Source organism: Xyrauchen texanus, chromosome 2 (genome assembly GCF_025860055.1).
Source record: "Xyrauchen texanus isolate HMW12.3.18 chromosome 2, RBS_HiC_50CHRs, whole genome shotgun sequence".
In the NCBI taxonomy this organism is placed as follows: Eukaryota; Metazoa; Chordata; class Actinopteri; order Cypriniformes; family Catostomidae; genus Xyrauchen; species Xyrauchen texanus.
In genome coordinates, this window is record NC_068277.1 from 20276196 (window position 1) to 20299202 (window position 23007).

General features: G+C 38.3%; 1 protein-coding gene across 1 annotated transcript in view; it reads left to right on the forward strand.

Annotated features, from left to right (window-relative positions):
• dnah2 (dynein, axonemal, heavy chain 2) overlaps positions 1 to 23007 on the forward strand; it is a 259741-nt gene that overhangs the window by 160540 nt on the left and 76194 nt on the right. The window contains exons 34-41 of the mRNA XM_052139940.1: positions 1668 to 1856; positions 2964 to 3067; positions 9143 to 9332; positions 9909 to 10089; positions 10310 to 10437; positions 16439 to 16591; positions 17236 to 17361; positions 19399 to 19617. Coding sequence (XP_051995900.1) covers positions 1668 to 1856; positions 2964 to 3067; positions 9143 to 9332; positions 9909 to 10089; positions 10310 to 10437; positions 16439 to 16591; positions 17236 to 17361; positions 19399 to 19617 — 1290 coding nt within the window. The remainder of the gene's footprint in view (positions 1 to 1667; positions 1857 to 2963; positions 3068 to 9142; positions 9333 to 9908; positions 10090 to 10309; positions 10438 to 16438; positions 16592 to 17235; positions 17362 to 19398; positions 19618 to 23007) is intronic.

Below are 23007 nucleotides of genomic sequence, written 5' to 3' on the forward strand. Positions count from 1 at the left end.
TGTTGGGTCTGGTTATTGATAGTAGTCTTTCTTGGACAGAACACATAAATACTATTGTTAACAGAATAGGATGTGGCATTGCATTAACTAAAAAATGTTGTCATTATGTGAATCAGGAAACTTTAAAAATAGTAACAGAGTCATTAATATTATGTCACTTGTCATACTGCACTGAGGTGTGGTCTTCTGCAACTAAAAAGGACTTGTCAAAAATTCAGGTTGCGCAAAATAAAGCAGCAAGACTGGTTCTAGCCTGTTCAATTAAAACAAGTAGAGATCAGATGTATTCTACTCTTTCATGGCTCACTTTAAACCAAAGAATATCAGTTACTTTAAGCAGTATGATATATAACACATTGACAATGAAAATGCCTATTTCTCTGTTTAATCAAATAGTGTATTGTAATTCTGTGCATAATTATAACACCAGAAAGGCAAATAATGGTCATATAATGACCCCTTATCCAAAAACAAATTTTATGAAGAAAACCGTTCTGTATAGAGCAATAGTCATCTGGAATAACATTCCCATTGAAGTTCGTCAGCTTTGTAATAAGCTGGCATTTAAAAGTAGTCTAAGGTGTTATGTGTCGATGTAGGTTTTTATATGTTATGATTAAGGTAATTGTAAATAACATGGTATTTATATTTAGTTTTATGAATCGAAACTAGATTGTATGTAGGTATGAGTGTGTGTTTGTGTATGTATGTACATATATAAAATGTATATATTGTTTACTGTGATGATTAAATGTGTTGTTGTTGTTGTAATGTAATTTTTTAGAATGGAACCCAGGAAGACTAGCTGATGGCACAGACTTTCAGCTAATGGGATCCTAAAAATAAACAAATAAACAAATAAAATTACACACTTTAACTTAAATTCAAAGTGATTTACAAATGAGAATAATTAAATTAGAAGCAATCTAATCCAATTGTGTTCATCCAAGAGAGAACACAACACAAGTAGTGCTACCTACTAAATTTCAATATTAGTACAGCGGTAGAGCAAAATAAAATTTGACCAAGTAAACGCTGCATTGGACTCATTGAGAATAGTTATGGCACAAGAAAGTGCCTTGAATATTTTCTACATTTGTCTTGTGTAGTTAAATCATAATTCCAATGAACAGGCTGCTTTCAATATTAAAACATTTGCTAAATGACTTGTAACTAGTGAATGAACGCCCTGCTTTCCTTACTCAAACTCAAAATCAAATTTTTTCATTTAATTTACTTGTATGTTTATACTTGGAGCACAATATGCACTAAATACACAAGTTAATTAAGAACAACAGCTCAAATATCAAGTATTATGGCAATCACATTTCATAAAGCAAATCCAGTGAGACCCAGAGAATACACAGAGGCCTATCTCAGTGTCTTTGAGAGTTTAGATTTAGTCTCAAATCATGGTTTCATGTTTCTTATTGCTGTGTTTTAGCATTTGTGTTGTGGAATTTATTTAAGTTTAAATTGTGTGTGCATGTACAGCCCATATCTCAACTGATGTTTACAGATTGTGTTTAAGGAAGGACTAGAGTTAGATACAGTTTTAATCATACGATTGATGCATCAATTATTTTAAGTTTATAGTAATTATAAGTTTTATAGTGTTGTGTTGAACGTGTTGTCCGTCTTCTGACAATGAGTGTTGTGTTATCCAGATGTCCATGCTTAATCAATACTCTGAAGCCATACGAGGGAACTTATCAAAGATCCTGCGTCTAAAGATAGTCGCCCTGGTCACCGTGGAGGTGCATGCCCGTGATGTCATCAGCAAACTAGCCAAGGCGGGCTGCTGTGATGTCAATGCCTTTGACTGGCTCTGCCAACTCCGCCTCTACTGGGACAAGGTTAGAGAAAAGAGGAGGACACAGGATGGAGGGTGGAGTGTAGAAAACCGTTGAAAAAAATATAGAATGTATCAAATGGATTGGATTGAAAGGAGTCCAGATCTACACTCTAGACTCAAGCTGTGTCTCAAATGACGAACTATACACTATGCACTTGCAGAATACACTATGCAATCAGCCATGCAGTGTATACATTTTCAAAGTGTAGTATCATCCCAAATTTAACACTTCACTTTTTTTACCTAACGGATGCATTCGGCATTTAACAGCTGATGGGAGTGACATTTCAAATGCGCATGATGTGTTGCCACTCAGTTTAACACTTGAATGAACATATTCACACAGCATGGGTAATGGTAAAACATTCACATTTGTAAGGTGCTTTCTTCACTGAAGTTTGTCTAGTTGCATTATTGTCAGACCAGCAACGCAGCCAGGTAACTCCGCCCCTTCCGCTGCATGCGGCAAGCCATGAGCTCAGAGTGCATGATATGTCCAACATTCCACATTTAGTTTTTATCAGTTGAAGAAGTGCATCATCCGGCTACTTGTAGGACACTTCGTTTTGTTGCAGTTTCAGGGTAAACATTTCACTTGCACTACTTACACTACAAAATGCCGTAGAAAAGTGAAGAAGTGTGCGATTTGTGATGCAACTCAAGACTCCTTTCAATTCTAGATTCTAGATAACTAGAATATAAAGGTTAAACATACTTAGCACATTCACATCACTGTCTTCTAATTGTGTGTGTGTGTGTGTGTGTGTGTGTGTGTGTGAGCGTGTATTTATCACTTTGTGGGGACCAAATGTCCCCATAAGGATAGTAAAACCCGAAATTTTTGACCTTGTGGGGACATTTTGTCGGTCCCCATGAGGAAAACAGCTTATAAATCATACTAAATTATGTTTTTTGAAAAGCTAAAAATGCAGAAAGTTTTCTGTGAAGGTTAGGTTTAGGGGTAGGGTTAGGTTTAGGGGATAGAATATAAAGTTTGTACAGTATAAAAACCATTATGTCTATGGAAAGTCCCCATAAAACATGGAAACACAACATGTGTGTGTGTGTGTGTGTGTGTGTGCGTGTGTGTGTGTGTGTGTGTGTGTAGGATGTGGATGACTGTGTCATCAGACAGACCAACACACACTTCCGCTACTGCTATGAATACCTGGGAAACTCTGGCCGTTTGGTCATCACTCCCCTCACAGACAGGTAATATATAATTTCATATGATTTATTAAAAGAACCACTTCATAAGAGTCATTTTTGACTACACTGGATGTGCGGTTTGTTTTGATTCACTAAAAAGAATCCGTTCATAAGAGTCATTTGTGTGTGAATCGGAATACACGCGATGGATGTTGTTGTGTTTTGCCCGCAAGCACAAACTAATTTCAAATATGTATTTCCTTCCCATTATTTTGTGGCATAAGATCTTTTTATCTCCCCAACATACAATTCAGACCACAAACGGACATTCACAACTCGGGGAAAATATGTTTCTTTTGTCGTGGGGCTGTAGGTGGGGGAGCACCACTGTTGGAAAACAGTGCATGGAACTGCCGTTTTAGGTGTAGGCGAAAAGTGCAGCTTTTTTTCCACTATGTTTTTGAACCTGTGCTTGAGTGGAAAATTATCCGTCTGCAGCACTGGTGTAGGCACACTTTGGTCAGAGTGGAAGAAATGCAATACAAGTGTTTACATGCCAGTATAAACAATTAAAATAGGAGTACTTCACATATCTTACTGTGATTATCATTACTCTGATTATAAGCATAATCGCAATATTCTGTTTACATGAGCTACAGTTTAATCACAGTATTGCCTTAATCTCATTATAATCACATTATGAGGGTGCATATAAATGTAGTCAATGTGATTGGATTAATATTCTATGGGAATTTGTATGTAAAGTGCAATTCTTGCACATTCTAGCAGATTTTTATAGATGTTTACTGAATCACACTGGTCTGTCAAGAGCATCAGTCATATTTCACGGCAAAATCAATAGAAAATAAACAACAACACCCCTTTCTCCCATCCCAGATGTTAGTAGCTGACTGTAACTGCTGAAAAAATATTTTCTCACATCTGGAATGTTAAAAGAAGTGTCATTGTTTAGACTGTAAAGTTAATTTGTATAGTAAAATTTAAAGTATACTGTACATCATTGTCATTTTTGTCATACTTAAGTGTAGTTAATGCTGATTGTATTTTTTTTTTTTTTTTTTATAATTTTTAAAACAAGATTTAAGACAAGATTATTTTCATTCCTGTATGACAGTTTAGTAAAGATATTTTAGCACATTACAGTAATTAGGGAGGGGGTGAAGGTGCTTTGTTATCATGAAAAACTTAATGGCAGAGAAATAGCCTTTATTTTCTGTATGCAAAATATAATTTCTTTTGATTTTGGGGTGGAATATAACCTGGACATGTTTTAGGTTTTTGGGAAATTTAACCAGATACCGACAATATTTATGTAAGGACAGGTTCTAAAACATAAACTTCAAAGACAAAAAATTGTATGCATATTTTTTGATGTTTTTTTACGCTTTGCATATAACTACCCATGAATAAATAAGATCATATTGTAGGTAATTAGCGACTTGCTACTTTATATGTAATTAGTTTTGGAATTGAGTACCTCCACCAATTACTTTATATGTAGGGAATTGCATAATGGTTAGCTTATGGTTCGGGGATGCCGGATGGGTGATGGAATGAACAGGCCGTGCCTCGGAAGCAAGGGCTTCAGTAAGGGAGACTCGGGAGTCCCCGTCTCTTGTGTGCAAGAAGAAGAACAAAGAACAGAAAGTGTTCATCCTAAGCGGGGAGGTTTTGATGAGTTGAGGTTGGCCGCACCCCAAAGGTGTCTTGAGCCAATCAGAAGTGTCTTTTGTAAGGTCTCATGGTCAATTCTTTCCTGCCCTCAAGAGAATTAATTTATGACCTATCATTATAAGATTTGTGAGTTTCCTGCTCAAAAAGTGAGCATATTAATCATTAATTTCATAAGAGAACTGTAACTGAAAATAACCCAAAAATAATTCACACCATCACTCTGGAATTTAAAAGACAATAAATTACATACCAAACACTTGTACTTTCTTATTAAATCACAATTATAATTCAGTTATAATGCATGATAAAACTTCCTAATATTTCATTTCTTAGTTTTAAACATGAACAATACATAAAATGTTTTGAGAACCATAATTGTCAGGGTTATCATCTGCATAGGATGCATTTGTCCATTTTTTTAAGTATAATCCATTCACATGGCAGTGTATTTTGATAGTAGTAAAATAAGCAAGTCCATGTCAAATGTTCATGAATTAAGCTTAATTTGAGCCAGAAGCATGCCTCATTATAGTATAATCATTTTAAGTGTAGAGAGTTGGTTATATTGAAGAACATTGGAGGTTTCCATGGTGGTCATAAAACATTCCCTCAATTTACCAGTCATGTAATGAGTTGGGACTTCATCTGATTAACATCATAGACCAAGGAGTTTCACTGTGCTTCCCCAGCTGTTAAGATTTGCCAGATCTGACAAACTGGCACCAGTCTGAATTTCTTTATAGCTCAGAGGAATGCCAGTGTAGATTCTGGATTTAAGTCATTCTGCATGGAATTGTTCAATTTCTCTTAGTTTTCCTCTTCATCGATGCACTAAAATGTTGAACATGCTTATAGAAACGCTATACAAAAACTACAAAAACACCAACCTCATACAGTATATATATAAAACATAAGAACCACAACACTGGGACTATTACTACTGGTCCCTCAATTAATCAGAGAGTAATATCCGAGCAACACCATATGCCGATTAGAGTTCACATAACTTTATAGGAAAATCTAAACCAGGTGTAGTTGTGCTATGCAGAAGCATTACAAACCTTTCACTCCTGCTGTAGCAGAAACAAATATAACCTCCAGCTAAGATATAATGACAGAACATCTCATATTATTATGTGACTCTCAGATTATTAGAGATATCAATATCCTGTCCCGTGTTGCTGTCAACTTCTGGGTTTGAGCGATGTGATTTGCTGGGTTGTAATGATCAAAGTGCCGATACTGTTATCTGACTTCAGCCATTACCTGTGTCATTAGAGAGAGTACAATAAATCGTGCCATTAGCCATGGGGGTCAGTATTAGGGGAGCACACCTACAGCAATATGGACAAATATATATTAGAGGCAAAGAGAGGAACAGATCCTGGACTCAGGTTGGGCTGAAGCTCCAGGTGTATTCGGTAATATAGTGTATATGATAATATAGCAAAAATGTGAAGATTTTGTTCTACCTTAAATTATGCTGAGATACCAGCTGGGAAGTGGAGTCTGGAGCAGATTTCCTGTTGAATGCCTTTAGAAGCAGAAGAAAATGAAACAGAACTTGCCTCTAGCTTGCATCTTATCTGGGTTTATTATGATGAGAGGTGACATCTTAAACCCACTCAAGGACATGGACAACATGGTTAAGCTCTTTTCCATGTGTTCATTCATTTATGGATGCATGTGCTTCAAATTATATGATTGGTGTGTGTATTTGTGTGTGTGTGTTTCAGCTCGGTTGGTCCATACAATGCAAGTGAATGGTGACCAAAAATGTGAAGTTAATATGTGAAATAAATGCATCATAATAATCCACGATACTCCAGTGGTTAAATCCATGTCTTCAGAAGCTATATGATTGGTGTGGGTGAGAAACAGATCAATATTTAAAACTCTACTACGTAAAACATTTTGGTTAAAAATGAACAAATTGCTATTATTGATTGAGTACATAAACAATCGGCATTCAAAACAATGTCCTTACCATTCCCTGATTGAGAATGGTCTATACAAAATTTTGTATTTTGAGCTGTCGGGTCGGATTTGGTTATGTCGTTCATCCTTGCGACATGACATCATGACCGTAAACACAGGAAAGGAGTACCGGCTGTTTTATATTCTGGCTGGAGAAACTACGTTCAGTTCAGTCAGTCACACTCACATAGTTCAGGACAGCAGTTTGGATGGGTGTTTATGTGTCATCCATTTTGGTGAAGTTGTTTACCTGCTATAATCCTTGGGTATGTTTTCTGGTAGGGTTGTTGAAGCTAATATTGCTTGTCATACTTGTATGAATTGAACATAACTCGTGTGTTAACCAATAGTGATGTGTCTACATTGTTGGGGGAAGTTACTGTGACATGCTTACTAATATGTATGACCTATGAAATTGAATTCTTGTAACTGTTATATTGCATATTTAAGCATATTATTTTTATGTTTAAAAAATTATTTTATCTCCATCATTATTGAATCCTTGTTTTATGTTTTTTGTTTACGGTTTAATTGTGTGCAGTGCATAGGCATACTATTGTAGTATTATGGTTGCATAAAACTTGCATTATCAACTGAGGCTGTACAATATTATAATAATACTAAATTTTTCTATTGAACTCATATCAGCCATAACACAAGCTCAAATCATGAGATTCATCTGCCAAATGAGCAGTGCCGAAACACGACTGACGTAAAGTGTTCTTATGCAAATTGCTTGCCATTTTAAATTTCAACCACAGATGTTGCTAGAAAGCACAAATTAAATTTTTACTATCAATTTCCACTTTCACATTCTTCTTCTTTTGTTTTTAGTGATTAACATTTTTCGTGCATATCGCCACCTACTGGGCAGGGAGGAGAATTTGTAAAATCGGACTTAAATATTGATCTGTTTTTCACCTCACCCAAACTAATGATATAACTTCGGAAGATACAGATTTAACAACTGGAGTCTTATAGATTACTTTCATGCTGCATTTATGTGCTTTTTGAAGTTTAAAACTTTTGGTAACCTTTTACTTGCATTGTGAAGACCTACAGAGCTGAAATATTCTTCTAAAAGTCTTTATGTTCAGCTGAAGAAAGAAAGACAAACACATCTGGGACAGCATGAGGGTGAGTAAATGATTAGAGAATTTTCATTTTTGGGTGAACAATACCTTTAATGGGTAAAGTTGTTCCTTAATACAATCAATTCTCTCTCTCTCTCTCTCTCTCTCTCTCTCTCTCTCTCTCTCTCTCTCTCTCTCTCTCTCTCTCTCTCTCTCTCTCTCTCATATATATATATATATATAAAATATATATCTTAAAAAATACAAGAAAGTTTTTTTGACCAAAACTTCATATACTTTAGTGTGCTGAGCAATGTGGCAAAATCTAGAAAAAGTAAAACTGCTTTTTACTTACCAGAGCCAAAATGTGTTCTGTTTTCTTTCACTAAAGATATATCTTTTTAAGTGACATGGCTTTGTTTTGGCCAAGTCAAGCAGTGATGAAGGGGAAGAGCATGGATAAACACCTTTCGGTTTATGCACATTTATTTTAGCCATTTTTGACATATGTAAATTATATTTATATCATAATCGAATAGGACAATTAAACGGAAATGCACACAGAACAATGTTAAATTCATAACACCCAGTATGTATAACGTTTTGTGAGTGCTGCTCTAAAAACATTCATACAGACGGCATCATCGCAGACATTTGTTACTTCTGAATAATGTTTACAATGATATACCAGTAGGTGTGTATTTGCCGGTCACACATCAGACTCACAGACATACGGAGATAAGACTTCAGACTGTTATACACTTTTCCTGTGACTTTATCAAAAGCTATTTTTTTAATATAATTTCATGGGTGTTTTTCCATTCACCGGCATTGCTTCCTCCCACTTATGGTCACAAATATGGCTGCTGCGAAGAAAAAGTGACTTCACTGTAATGGGTCAGCAGTAGAAGGGTAATGCTTGGGTTAAGATTACCATGTCTTCATCAAACATGACACAATAAGATTCCAGCAATAAGTAATTTGCCTGTCCAACCTGAAAGCAAAAAAATCTGTGTGTGGTTGGGACCAGAATGTCATCATATTTTCGTGACTGATTAAGACAAAATTAACATTAACATGGGAATGATAGACTTTATTTTTTGTCACTATATTTTGTCATGTCCTGTTAGCACACTGTGTTAGTTTGTGGTAATTATAATTAGATTTATTTAGATTTATATTGACGTCTGTGTAAACTATAGACGTGTGTGGGATGTCCTTATTTTGATTAATGTAAGATAGAAAAACTAGTTTGTTTTTTTCTAATTTTGCAACAGAAACAACAACAAAAATATTTAAGAGTCTTGCTTTCAGTGTTTGTATGTGTGTTTAAATGGTATATGTGTCAGTGTGTTTTTTTTTATAACAAACTGTGTGTTTGTTCTTTACAAAGGTGTTACATGACTCTAACCACAGCGCTTCATCTGCACCGGGGAGGTTCTCCCAAAGGCCCCGCTGGCACTGGGAAGACGGAGACAGTGAAAGACCTCGGGAAATCTCTGGGAATGTATGTGATAGTGGTAAACTGCTCAGAGGGGCTGGACTTCAAATCTATGGGCCGCATGTACTCTGGTTTGGCTCAGGTATCAGCTCGGGACATACACATGTTATAACCATGTAATAAGCCTCATATAAGCACTTAATAAACTAAATGTTTCAATCCTAAATGTACTGTTGTTTGATACTGTATGTGCATATCATCCAGTGGTGGCTCAGCGGTTAAGGCTCTGGGTTACTAACCGAAAGGTCTCTCTCTCTCTCTCTCTCTCTCTCTCTCTCTCTCTCTCTCTCTCTCTCTCTCTCTCTCTCTATATATATATATATATATATATATATATATATATATATATATATATATTTCTTGTATTTTTTAAGTATATATATATATATATATATATATATCTTAAAAAATACAAGAAAGTTTTTTTGACCAAAACTTCATATACCCCAGCACCGCCAAGATACCCCTGTTGGGCCCTTGAGCAAGACCCTTGACCCTATCTGCTCCAGCAGTGCTGTTTCATGGCTGACCCTGCGCTCTGACCCTAGCTTAGTTGGGATATGCAAAAACAACTGCATTGCATTGGCTCTGTACCTGTACTCTGCACAATGACAATAAAGTTGAATCTTAAGCTTAATCTTAATATATCTCTCTCCAGACGGGTGCATGGGGTTGTTTTGATGAGTTTAACCGCATAAATATTGAGGTGCTGTCGGTGGTGGCTCAGCAGATCCTGTCAATCCTGTCTGCTCTGACTGCAGGCCTCAAGAGTTTAATCTTTGAAGGAAGACAGATCAACTTGGTCTGGTCTTGTGGAATCTTTATCACCATGAATCCAGGTACTCTGAGTGTGTGACCATATAATGTTGTATCTAACTTTGTGTAGGGCCCTTTAAGATTGTCAAACCAGTATAGAAAGCTGTCCATAAATGTTTGTTTTTGTCTTTGTTTGTGGTTCTGGCCCATTCACTTCCCTTTACGTGTGTGTGTGTGTGTGTGTGTGTGTGTGTGTGTGTGTGTGTGTGTGTGTGTGTGTGTGTGTGTGTGTGTGTTCTGTAGGCTATGCTGGCCGCACTGAGCTGCCTGATAATCTCAAGTCTATGTTCAGGCCCATCTCCATGGTAGTTCCAGACTCCACCCTTATAGCTGAGATCACTCTCTTTGCAGAGGGTTTCAATAACTGCAAGGTACGCACACACACAAACCGTTTCAGTTTTAATATGCTTTATTAGCATACAAAATATACATTTATTAATTTACAGCTTAGCTGCATATACAGGAAATAGTGCATTCAAAAAATAATGCAACAGAGTACATAAATTAAGAAAAGAAATAGGTTAGGATAAAAAGTAAAAATGCACACACTCTCACTCTCAACGACCTTTTTTGACTTTTATCCTCTGTGTAAAACTCTCTTTAAATGTGTAAATTTCCTGAAAGCCATAAGAGTTATTTAAGACACAAATGTAACGATTTAAATTAAAACATTTAGAGTGCGATTTTGAATTGCATTTTGGACACTCAAAAGACTATTTAACCATTGAAAAATGAATGACTAACAACCTTACTATACAAGCTATACAAGCATTTATTTAATTTAAAACCTAATCTTTAAAGGTGAAGTGTGTATTCTGTGTAAGTTTTAAAATGTTAAAATAATTTTTTCTATTCCAGTTTAATGTGCAGATATAATTATAATTAAACACTGAGGTTCTATGGAGCATTTAAATACACACACATACACATACACACACACACACCCGTGTATGTATGTGTATATATATATATATCTTTATTATATTTTATATATTATATTTTATATATATATATATATATATAAAATATAATATATAAAAATATACACTCACCTAAAGGATTATTAGGAACACCTGTTCAATTTCTCATTAATGCAATTATCTAATCAACCAATCACATGGCAGTTGCTTCAATGCATTTAGGGATGTGGTCCTGGTCAAGACAATCTCCTGAACTCCAAACTGAATGTCAGAATGGGAAAGAAAGGTGATTTAAGCAATTTTGAGCGTGGCATGGTTGTTGGTGCCAGACGGGCCGGTCTGAGTATTTCACAATCTGCTCAGTTACTGGGATTTTCACGCACAACCATTTCTAGAGTTTACAAAGAATGGTGTGAAAAGGGAAAAACATCCAGTATGTGGCAGTCCTGTGGGCGAAAATGCCTTGTTGATGCTAGAGGTCAGAGGAGAATGGGCTGACTGATTCAAGCTGATAGAAGAGCAACTTTGCCTGAAATAACCACTCGTTACAACCGAGGTATGCAGCAAAGCATTTGTGAAGCCACAACATGCACAACCTTGAGGCGGATGGGTTACAACAGCAGAAGACCCCACCGGGTACCACTCATCTCCACTACAAATAGGAAAAAGAGGATACAATTTGCAAGAACTCACCAAAATTGGACAGTTGAAGACTGGATAAATGTTGCCTGGTCTGATGAGTCTCGATTTCTGTTGAGACATTCAGATGGTAGAGTTTGGCGTAAACAGAATGAGAACATGGATCCATCATGCCTTGTTACCACTGTGTAGGCTGGTGGTGGTGGTGTAATGGTGTGAGGGATGTTTTCTTGGCACACTTTAGGCCCCTTAGTGCCAGTTGGGCATCGTTTAAATGCCACGGCCTACCTGAGCATTGTTTCTGACCATGTCCATCCCTTTATGGCCACCATGTACCCATCCTCTGATGGCTACTTCCAGCAGGATAATGCACCATGTCACAAAGCTCGAATCATTTCAAATTGGTTTCTTGAACATGACAATGAGTTCACTGTACTAAAATGGCCCCCACAGTCACCAGATCTCAACCCAATAGAGCATCTTTGGGATGTGGTGGAACGGAGGCTTCGTGCCCTGGATGTGCATCCCACAAATCTCCATCAACTGCAAGATGGTATCCTATCAATATGGGCCAACATTTCTAAAGAATGCTTGTTGAATCAATGCCACGTAGAATTAAGGCAGTTCTGAAGGCGAAAGGGGGTAAAACAGAGTATTAGTATGGTGTTCCTAATAATCCTTTAGGTGAGTGTATATTCTAATGAAAATATGAGAGGTACTTGGCCACAATACTCTATATTCTGGTATTCTGGTTGTTAGAGCATTTTTGTGATGGCGGTGTCTAGGCTGTTTTGGGTCATTGCTACTGTAGGACATTGCTAGATGGTTTCTAGGAAGTTCTGGGTGGTTGCTAGGTGGTTGCATACTGGCCCAATTCAAAAGGCCCCATCTCCAAAAATCTTTATAATATTCCGGTACATAGAATGGCACAGGTCCTTCATTCAATTTTATTTGTATAGCGCCTTTCACAACACACATCGTTTCAAAGCATCTTTACAGAAGGTCAGGCATTAACCGAAGATAAAACTGTAATGTCTATAATGTTGATGAGTCATCATTGTGTAATTAGATAAAATACGATTGTTAATCATGTATTAAAATAAGTAATTAAATAATTGTATTAATAACCCAAGTTAGCAAGCCGAAGGCGACTGTGCCTCCGAAACATTATCTACCGGCTTCTCTTTCTTACTGACCTCCACTAGCGTTCGGATGCGTGTCTCTAACTCATTAACCTTCTCCATCAGCCTGATTAATTCCTTACATTTATCACATGTGAATCCCTCACTGCTGACAGAGGAGGCTATTGTAAACATGTGTAATACAATGCAGGAAGAAATAACTTGAGCGGATGCCATGACTTGCTGCAAATTGTTTGTTGTTGTTGGTTGTTCCTGAGCGGTGAGGGTTTGAGATTGATGTGAATCCCTCACACAATTGTTTGTTATTGTTGGTTGTTCTTGATAAGTGGTGTTTTGAAATTGATGCAATAATCTGTGTAACACAGAGGAGAAAAATGTGTGCGTGCTGAAAAATGCATACAGTTTAATCGATAAAAATAGAAAGCGGATGCAGACGGAATATGCGTGTAGTTGAATCGCGATAAGAGAATAATGTGAGGGAAAACCTGATACATGCTTATAAATGGCAGATGTTAAGGAGTAAATGCTGAAAACAGATATATTTTTTTAGCGATGCTAAAAAAAATCTAGTAGGCTACAAACACAGACTCGAGCTAGGTGCCAGCAGCAACAGGTAAAATACATGCAGATGAAACAGTAGAAAAGTGGAAAAACCTGAAACGCTATACAATTACAAAGGATAAAACAATGAACTTATGAGTATAAGAATAAGCAATGCTAAAGAACCTATAATTCAATGAACCTATGGGATTTTTTCACCTGTTTTATTGTCCAGCAGGTAAAAATCGTAAATCTAATCTCTAAGCATACCTATCTTCAACAAGCTGCAAGATTTGATGTATCATATGTGTCCATAGCACAAGCACCACTAATTAATATTGTTTAATTTATGATGATTGCTGGACTGAATCATGAAAAGATAATTGTTGAAGGAGATGAGAGAGCTGGTTATTGTGGAATATTAGATTCTATTGGAGATAGAAAGGAACAATTTACGTACACACTTACACACTCCAGGTGGCTGATCCTGCTGTCGGATTACCTCCAACACGCAGCAGGCATGCTGATTGTGTGTTTATACTTACGTTTGCTCATGAGACACCCAACCGGCTCAACAACACAACACTTAATGCCAAGCCCTTTCAAACACACAATCCACAGACACACTCCCCTGTGGTTTACTAAATCCCACAAGTTTCCATTGGCTGCATTGCACTCTTCGTCCTGCAAACACGCTCCAATCGTGAAGGCTCATTTGTTGATGCTGTACACAGGCCCGGCGGGCTGGCAGAGAGACATGCATGGGGAATTGGACTCAGAATTACAAATAATGGACTTGAGATTTAGAGAGCTGGGAAAGGAACCAGCTCTAGTCCCAGCCAAGCACAGAATGTCAATTGCAGATTTGATTGTCCCCGCATACTCTGCATTCTTCCAAACGCCCATCTCTCTGCACAGTCAATACAGGAATATCATCAATTGCTGTAGAGAGAGGACTATTAACTCCACAAATTAGAGGAAATGGACATATCAATGCTGAGCCATGTTAGAGAGAGAAAAGGGAGATCAAAAATATTGCCCTGATGCAGTAGAGTATGCACGACTTGGCATTATGAACCATAACTGACAGCAAGATGACCATCCCTTGTGAGCCCATAGTCTGCTCAGCCTAGCGTGACTTCGGCACGGGTTTCTGTATGTGTGCTCGCTTGAGCGTTTGTGTCTTTCTAAGTAAGACTGTACGCTGTTAGTGTGGAAAAGGAGCTGACATGTAACCCTGGCTCTCACACAACATTATTGTTCTTTCATCTGCCAAACGCCTTCTATTTATATATCCATGGCTTTCATGAGTGCATTCTCCAGTCATATTTATATTTTTCTTTGCTGTCTACCTCTATCTCTCTCAAACACACACATACACAAACACACTCATAGCAGTCATTGGTCAATGTGATTGTAAAGCATCTAGCTGTAGGTGACATTCTTTTTTTCAGTGCATGTGGGACTTCCTAAAGCTCTGCACAGTCTGTCAAAAATAAAAATGCTGTTTGAATTTTTTTTATAACTCACAGCCATAATGTTGCTCTTTAACATTAACCATCACCTGTCACATAAATACCACTCACATCTAGTTTTTTTACTTTTCTATTTTTCTCTATTTTTGTATCATGCTGTTTATCTTGAGGTCATTTATCTCACTGTCTTTGACTTTCTCACTTTTGATTTCTTGACTCTTGATCCTTCACAGATGAAAAAATGATGCAATAAAGTTATTACATTGTACATCCACTCCCAATCTCACTCCCTCTTAAACTCTCTCTCTCTACCTGTCCATCTGACATATTACTGTATTACTGTCAGATAAATAACCCTCTCTGTTATATCTCTTTTCGTGATTTCTTTCATCTGTGTTAAGTTGGAAGTTCCCAACTCAAGGTCACAGATTCTCTTTTTTTTTTCCCATAAAATATTTCCGGCAGTTAAAGTGAACATGAATTGAAAACCCTTTAGACCCTACAGTATTTGATTTCTTAATAAACATTCCAGGTTTTATTGTGCACAAATCAACAGTGCACCTTAAGGCGACATGTATGGGTGAGATGGGTGGGACATGTCCCCACCACTTTTTGTCTTGGCCAATTCATCAGGTAAGTGTCTAATGTTGAACAAGCATTGCCAGTTCTTGAGCAGGAGTTTGTGTCTCGTTCATGTTTGTTTTAAGTGTTTATTCAGTGCTGAAATTAGTTTTTTTAAATGTTATACTTAGTGCTCGTTGAGGCTGTTATTAGTGACGTTGAGTGAAATGTGACAGCAGCAATGTTCTTTCATGCACACAGATGCACGCTCTACTCGCTCTTGTCCAGTTTAGTTTGTAAAGCAAAATGCAAACAAATCCTGACACATGATATGCATTTACTGACATACAGATTTAATTTGAATTTATTAAAATAAAAAGATATTAGGGCATATTAGAATCGGGAACTCATTGTGCTAGAGGCGAAACTACCACAAGACCAATCAGTCACCATGTATATCAAAAAGCTGATCCATGTATTTATCCATGGATTAACAAAATCCCTGGACTAAAGCTCCTTTCACACATGTAGCAACAAAGCGATATGATCTCATTAATTTTTAATGAGAACTGGCGACTCTGGTGACTAGATGTGGGTGTGTCCATTGACTTCAGAAAGCTGAAAAAAGTGTAACATTATGCAAATGAGGAGCAACTTTCGGCAGTGAATACCAATAGGAGAGAAGACGTGTCAGTTGAGCTCTCTTCATCCGTGTCCTGTTAGATACTGTAGTTGACAAACTTTAATTTCACCAAAGGCAAGCAGCGATGAAGGGGGAGAGCACGGATAAAAATACGTTATTTGTTATTTGGAAATATTTGTATGACCTCACACCTGAATATACACCTTTCCTGGGACTTGGCATGGATCAAAAGCTTTTTTTAAAGTTTTCTTGATATAATTTACGGGTGTTTTTCAATTCACCGCCATTGTTTCCTCTCGCTGTTGGTCACAAATATGGTGGCTGCGTGATGTCACTGAAACAGGTCAATAGAATACCAGATAAACTAAATCAAGTCAGTTCCCAGTAGATGATATCAAGTCTACATTTTTTCATGTTGAAAAATCCTGTGTCTCTCTCTATTTCATTCTCAGGTGTTGGCTAAGAAGGTCTTCACCCTGTATTCTCTGGCAGTCCAGCAGTTGTCTAAACAGGACCACTATGACTTTGGCCTGCGTGCTCTCACCTCTCTACTTCGCTATGCTGGAAAGAAGCGCAGAGCTTGCTCTTACATTGCCGATGAAGAGGTGAGACGCACACACATGCATGCCATTGAGTGACCTACATATTAAATTCATTAATATGTTACCAATAATAATCTCAGAGACATTCCACTCACAGATGCCTTCACCAACTGAATGCCTATTAGTGTACATATGTTCAATGCAACCTTTTTGTTTGTGAATGTCTGTGAGTTTACCTAATTATGTGTGTTTGTGTGTGTATCTGGTCATGAAAATGACAGGGACACCACACAAAAATGTGCTGTTCTCTGGCTATGAAAAACATTTATCAAAGGGGACAAAACCTTAAAAGAGAAGTTGAAAAGGACTCATCACCCCATATGCAAACTCATCTCGCTCTTCTTTTTCTCTCTCTTCCTCTCTTCATCTTAATACTAAAGCTCATCACCCATGCAAAAGGTGTCCCATGTTTATGTAAGGTTCATGCCTGAGAATGCGTGTTAAAGTAAATTTCATTCGGAAATGGTAAGGCTACTGCTTTTGATAACAGAAGAGCAAGAGGGATTGTTTTCAAATTTTTCTGAGGACGGTTTTGTGGCTTCCTGCCTGTAAATTAGGGCTGACATTTGGTCAAGTGAAACTGGCTCACATTAGCTTTCAACATCTACTCCTACACTGAACTAATTTAACATTTTTTTATACCCCAGATCTTACTGATGTCTATGAAAGACATGAACATAGCTAAGCTGACCTCCATCGATTTGCCACTGTTTAATGGGATCATCCAGGATCTTTTCCCTGCTGTGGAAACACCCACTATCGACTATGGAAAGGTAGCCTGTCCCAGCATGAAAGTGTGTGTTTTTGCGTACGAATGTATGTTCTGACTCATAGCTTATATTTTTGTGTGTTTCTGATTGCACATCCTTTTTTTTGAGAGAGCAGCTCTTGCACAGGTTTCACAGGCTCGCTCTCTCTGAAGCACCTCTTAAAAGATCCATTAATACCTGCAGATATTTTCATCCCCTGTCTGTCCACAATATTGTTGCATTTACACAGTTTTCTTAAATACAGATAAAGACCAGTGCAAAGGCATTAGAGGATAAAAACTGGATGAACAAAGCACCCCAAAGGTTGTAGTTTTAAAGCAAAGAAAGTTTGATCCATGAAACAGAGTAACAGATCACTAGTTCAACACAAAATGAAAATGATGCCATCATTTATAGTATCATATCATTCCAAGTCTTTTAAATAAATGTTACAGTGACAATACAATATGCAGTGACCATGGCCAAAAAGGACAAAATAGCACCATATTAAGTATTAGAAAAGTAGTCTATATGACTTGCGTCCTCCAGTACATTTCCAATCATTCTGATTCATAATTTCTGAAGCCATAGAGTTGCTTTTCCTTAGGAAAAGACCGAAATTTAAGTTGTAAATCACTGCCCTAGCCCTCAAATCTTATTTGCTTTCCCACATGTTCAAATTTCTCGTCATTACGACCGGTCACAATTCATGTGAGAAAAAATGACATTTGATGTCATTTACATCAAACCTCGCTTCTTTTCACATTTATTGTGCTTTTTGTACTTCTTATGTTGCAGCTTTTGAGTTTGACCATTTTCTTTCAGAGTATGCTTTCATTGCACGGTAAAGAAAAGCAAAAATTATTTATTTATTTATTGTTCCACAGACCATGAGGGTGAGTACATCTTGTGAACTAGCCCTTTAACTCTGTTAATCTCTGAGATGAAGTTTGTCATTTCTACGACACAAAACGGAATTGCAAAAATAATGATTTATTCCAATCAGGTTTCCCAAATACTCCCCTTGTCATCCATTGTTCAGGTAAACAAGATGTTCTCCCCCGAACTCATGCTCTGGTTGAGCCAGAAGCACGACATCTCAGATCGCTTGAAAGTGCTGCTGAGCCAAAGTGTTTGCCTGTTTGTGGCAGGTGCTTGGATAAAAACAATTATCTTTTCAATGGCAAATAATGTAAATCATAAGGAGTATTTGATATATTTGATTCTCAAAAGATTTAAGAACTATCTTCAAGTACTTCAAAACTTGGCTTAACCTCTCAGTGAACTGCTTTCTGTTGTTTTGATTAATGCAACAATTCTTCAAACACACTTCAAAAACACTTTATGTAAAAACGTGGCCAAGGATTTTTTACATAAAGTTTATGTACTGTATGACACAAGGAAAATGGAGTCATTTACACTTTTCTGAATACTTAAAAGAGATTGTCTGAGAGAGAAATGTGTATTTGGAGACAGGGTTTACAGTGTTTGTAACTCAGGTATGGAGATATAACGCAGACTCCTCTGAACGTCTGTACTGCTGCTTCCTGCTCCCTCCGTAATCAAGAGCGAGTGGAATGAAAAAACACACAAAGGAATATATTTCTCCTTCCCTGTCTCCGCTCATGCACATTATGCAGTGTTTTTATTGCTGTTTTATATCACCCATCCTGCATCTTTATCTCTGACTTACTCCAGCACGTACGCCTCAGAACCGTTTCCTTAATTCCTCCTCTCCATCTGTTTAACGAGTCGAGAGAGAACTAAGAGAGGGAGATTAAATTAACCTGAGTTTATCATGGCTGCTTTAGTACCTCTGGAGCAGTTCAAGTTTGTGCAACTTTACTCAGGGGTGCAGAATCAGCGGGTGTTTTTATTAAGATGACCACCCACCTTTTGCCAGTTCATTTGTCTTTAGTGGCTCAATGGGATTCACCCACTCCGAAGGGCTGTTTTTCCATTTTAGAAAGTGTTTATGTAACGTTCTGAAGCAATTAGCATCTAGTTGGATATAAGGACTTTTCTCTGTCCTTCCCACACCTTCTTTCTTTTTATCTTTAGTTAAAAGAGGCTATAGAGGCAGAACTTCGTCGGAGTGGTCTACAGGTGACCCCCTTCACCGTGACCAAGGTAATTCAACTGTACGAGACCAAAACTTCCAGACACTCAGTAATGATTGTTGGAAAAACAGGCAGCGGCAAGACAGTCACATGGAGAACCCTTCAGAACGCCCTCAGCACCCTGCACCGCAACGGAGAGCAGGAGTACAGCCTCATACATGTGAGACCTCCATCATTCTCTCTGCCTCTGTCTCTTCTTTCCATCCCTCACTATCTCTCTCTCTCTCTCTCTCTCTCTCTGTCTCTCTTTCACTGGACCACTAACTAGCTGCTTTCCATCTTGGTCTTCTAAATAGATCAACAGGTTAATGCAAGGTACCTTTTATAACAGCCCAGCTGAAAAAAACAGCTTACCTGGTCTCCATGCCTGGACAAGCTGTTTAGGCTTGTCTGGTTTGATGGTTTAGAGGGGTTTGGGTCACTTTCTAACTGGCCAGGCTGGGAGACCAGCTGGCTGCCCAGCTTAACCAGATAAACACCAGCTTATCCAGGCTGGGAGACAATCTAGACTGGTTTGATGGTTTAGAGGGGTTTGGGTCACTCTCCAACTGGCCAGGCTGGGAGACCAGCTGGCTGCCCAGCTTAACCAGATAAACACCAGCTTATCCAGGCTGGGAGACAATCTAGACCAGCTGAGACCAGTAAACCACCTTTGGCAGGTTTAAGCTGGTTTTATAAGCAGGAAGAGCAGTCCCTTTTTTTAAATTAGCTTCTTCCATACACAAGTAGTTTTAAGGGCAAAAATCATGCTACTGAAACAAATGCGATGCAAACCTTCAAGCCCTCATTAGCATGAAAATTAACCGCCGTTAGCGATCACGCTAACTCATTGACTAATACTCTTACCACCAAGACATCAGAGTTTCTCTTAAACACTCTTCACTGTTTAGTGGGTGTGAAAACAAAGACTTAACACTAATCAAAAGCCACCCTGACAGACTGCTTACTCGTGGGTGTTCTGAAAATGATGGTTTAGTCGAGACGGCAGCTAACACTAATTGCTAGTGCTTATGATCTCTTTCTTTTCACAGTTGGCTTGACTGCGGCTAAAGCAGCTCCACTCAATACTGTGATTTAAACACAGACATGTTTTCACCCAGTTGGTTTAGACTCCTCAATCCTAAAGTGTTTAGCATTTATATTTGTTATGATATATATATATATATATATATATATATATATATATATATATATATATATATATATATATGTGTGTATATATTTATAAATATATTTATTTATTTTTACTTTTGTTGTTTTTCCCCCTTTTCTCATATCTCTCCTTCATTCTTTGTAAACCCTTTCACATGTCTTAACCTGATGTGGGTAAAAATAGAAGAGTGGGGTAAGGGGTGTGGGGGCGGGAGTATTGTGTTTCTCAGGTTTTCTTTAATAATGTTCCTGGAATGTGTATGTGGGAGAGAGAGATCCAGGTGAGGTCTGACAGACCATTTTTTTTATACTTTGTTGGTGTTTTCAAAATGTCTTGTTTTTCGGTTTAGTTGCCATCCAAATTCCCCTCTTCTATATAGGACTTGGTGGTATAATGGTATATATTGTGTGACAGTAGAAGAATGTCAGTGGTAAAGAGATTCTGCTAAACTGTTTATACCCTGTACATTCACAGTTCACAGATAAGTCTGCTCTTTAAACTGTGTCACACAGCCTGATCTCTTGAACAATTATGTGACAGTTTGGCCAAATAAAATTACGTGGTTCATGACATGTATCCATATGCATAATTTTCGTGTGGGACATGTTCCTACAGCTTTTTGCCTTTGCCAATTTTCTCCCCACCACTTTTTGAAATAGTTTTCATCACATAAGTGACTAATGCAGAAGAAACATCTCCAATTCTTGAGCAGGAGTTTCCATTTCATTCGTGTGAGTTATAAGTGGCGATCCAGTGCTGGAATTTGTTATTTTTTATTATGATGAGTGCTTGTTGCGTCTGCTATCAATTGCTTATCAGTTGAGTGACAGCAGGTGGCGATGTTCTCTTGTGCATCCAGACAAATCAGCTGGACTACGTGGGGTGAAGTCTCCACTAAATGCAGATTGTTACCTGTCATGATAGCACATCTGCTGCTGAGTTGCTCAAAGAGACTTCAAAGTCTGTTGACTCCAAATTGAGGAGGCGGTGGGTGAGTTGTGACATGCGACATCAGGATTGGTTCAAACTGAAGGATGTGTACTTCCATGTATCGATTCTTCCTCAACACAGACCAGAACCATTGAGAACTGATGGGTGAAGTCCTGGACAGTGTCGCCAAAAAGCCTCCCTTGGGAGATGGCCGTATCGAGAAAGTAAACATTCTCAGCGTCACACATCTCCTCAAGGTTGAGCGACAGGTATCGCTCTTGGACCACCAAGGTGGCCATCGTCTGACCCAGGGCACGAGCCATGACTTTCGTCGCCCGTAGAGCGAGGTTGTTTGCGGTGCGCAGTTCCTGCATCGGCCCTGGGTCGATCCTACCCTCGTGGGGATCTTTAAGCGCCTTGGCCTTGTGGACCTGCAGGATGGCCATGCAGGGCGGAGGCGGCCTGGCCCGCAGCATTGTAAGCCTTTGCCACTAATAACGAAGTAAACTACAAGCCTTGGAAGGGAGCCTCGGTCAGTGGCTGCACTTTGCGGGAATAGGTGCTCTGCCACAGCGCGCTCTACCTGGGGGAGCTCAACATATCCCTTCGCCACCGAGGGTAGTCAGGATGGATGACAAAGTGTGTACAGGTGGAGAAAGGTAACATCCATGAATTTGTGAGTTCCTTGTGCACTTCCGGGAAGAACGGCACTGGTTCGGGGCATGGTCGTGAGTCACACTCCGAACACAGAAACCAATCATCCAGCAGCCCATCCTCCAGTGCTACGACCGATAATTCGTCCTCATTGCGAGCCCCGAATGAGACATTAAATCTTCCCTGAGACGGACAGCCTGCCTCGCTCATGAACTCTACCGGGCAGAACGAGTGTGCTGGGGGATGGGAGGTCCGTGAGGACTGAGCCGGTGGATAGACTCCCATAGCCGCCCCCAGTTTGGCCATGGCGCCCGCTGCCCCTGCCGCCTGTGCTTGTTATTAAATTGATCATGTAAAATATTTATTGAAACACTTCAACTGGTTATCAGTAATTACTATTTATCAAAACACTAAAAGATTATTTGCCATTATCTGCACATAACCTAATTAAAACTTTCTACAGTTGTGCTACCACACAACGTGATTGGGCTTGAATAAGATTGTAAATGTAGTTGGTTAAATTATACAAACATTATTGTGAAATAGTTTTGATGTCATAAAATTGCACTGTGTGAGGAACAGTGTAAAAAGTCGTTGTTGTAGCATATCTTTTGTTTATTTCACATATACATACAAGTCACATTTAAAATGTAAGTATAGTAACAGGATTCTCTGAGACCAGGTTGGTGTCATAGACAGTCACATCCCAGTGTAGACAACTTTGTTGATTATAATGGGAATGGATATAAAATTATACAGTATGGTCATTCCTATACGATCTAAATGATGAGATGATAATTGGTCAACACTCAC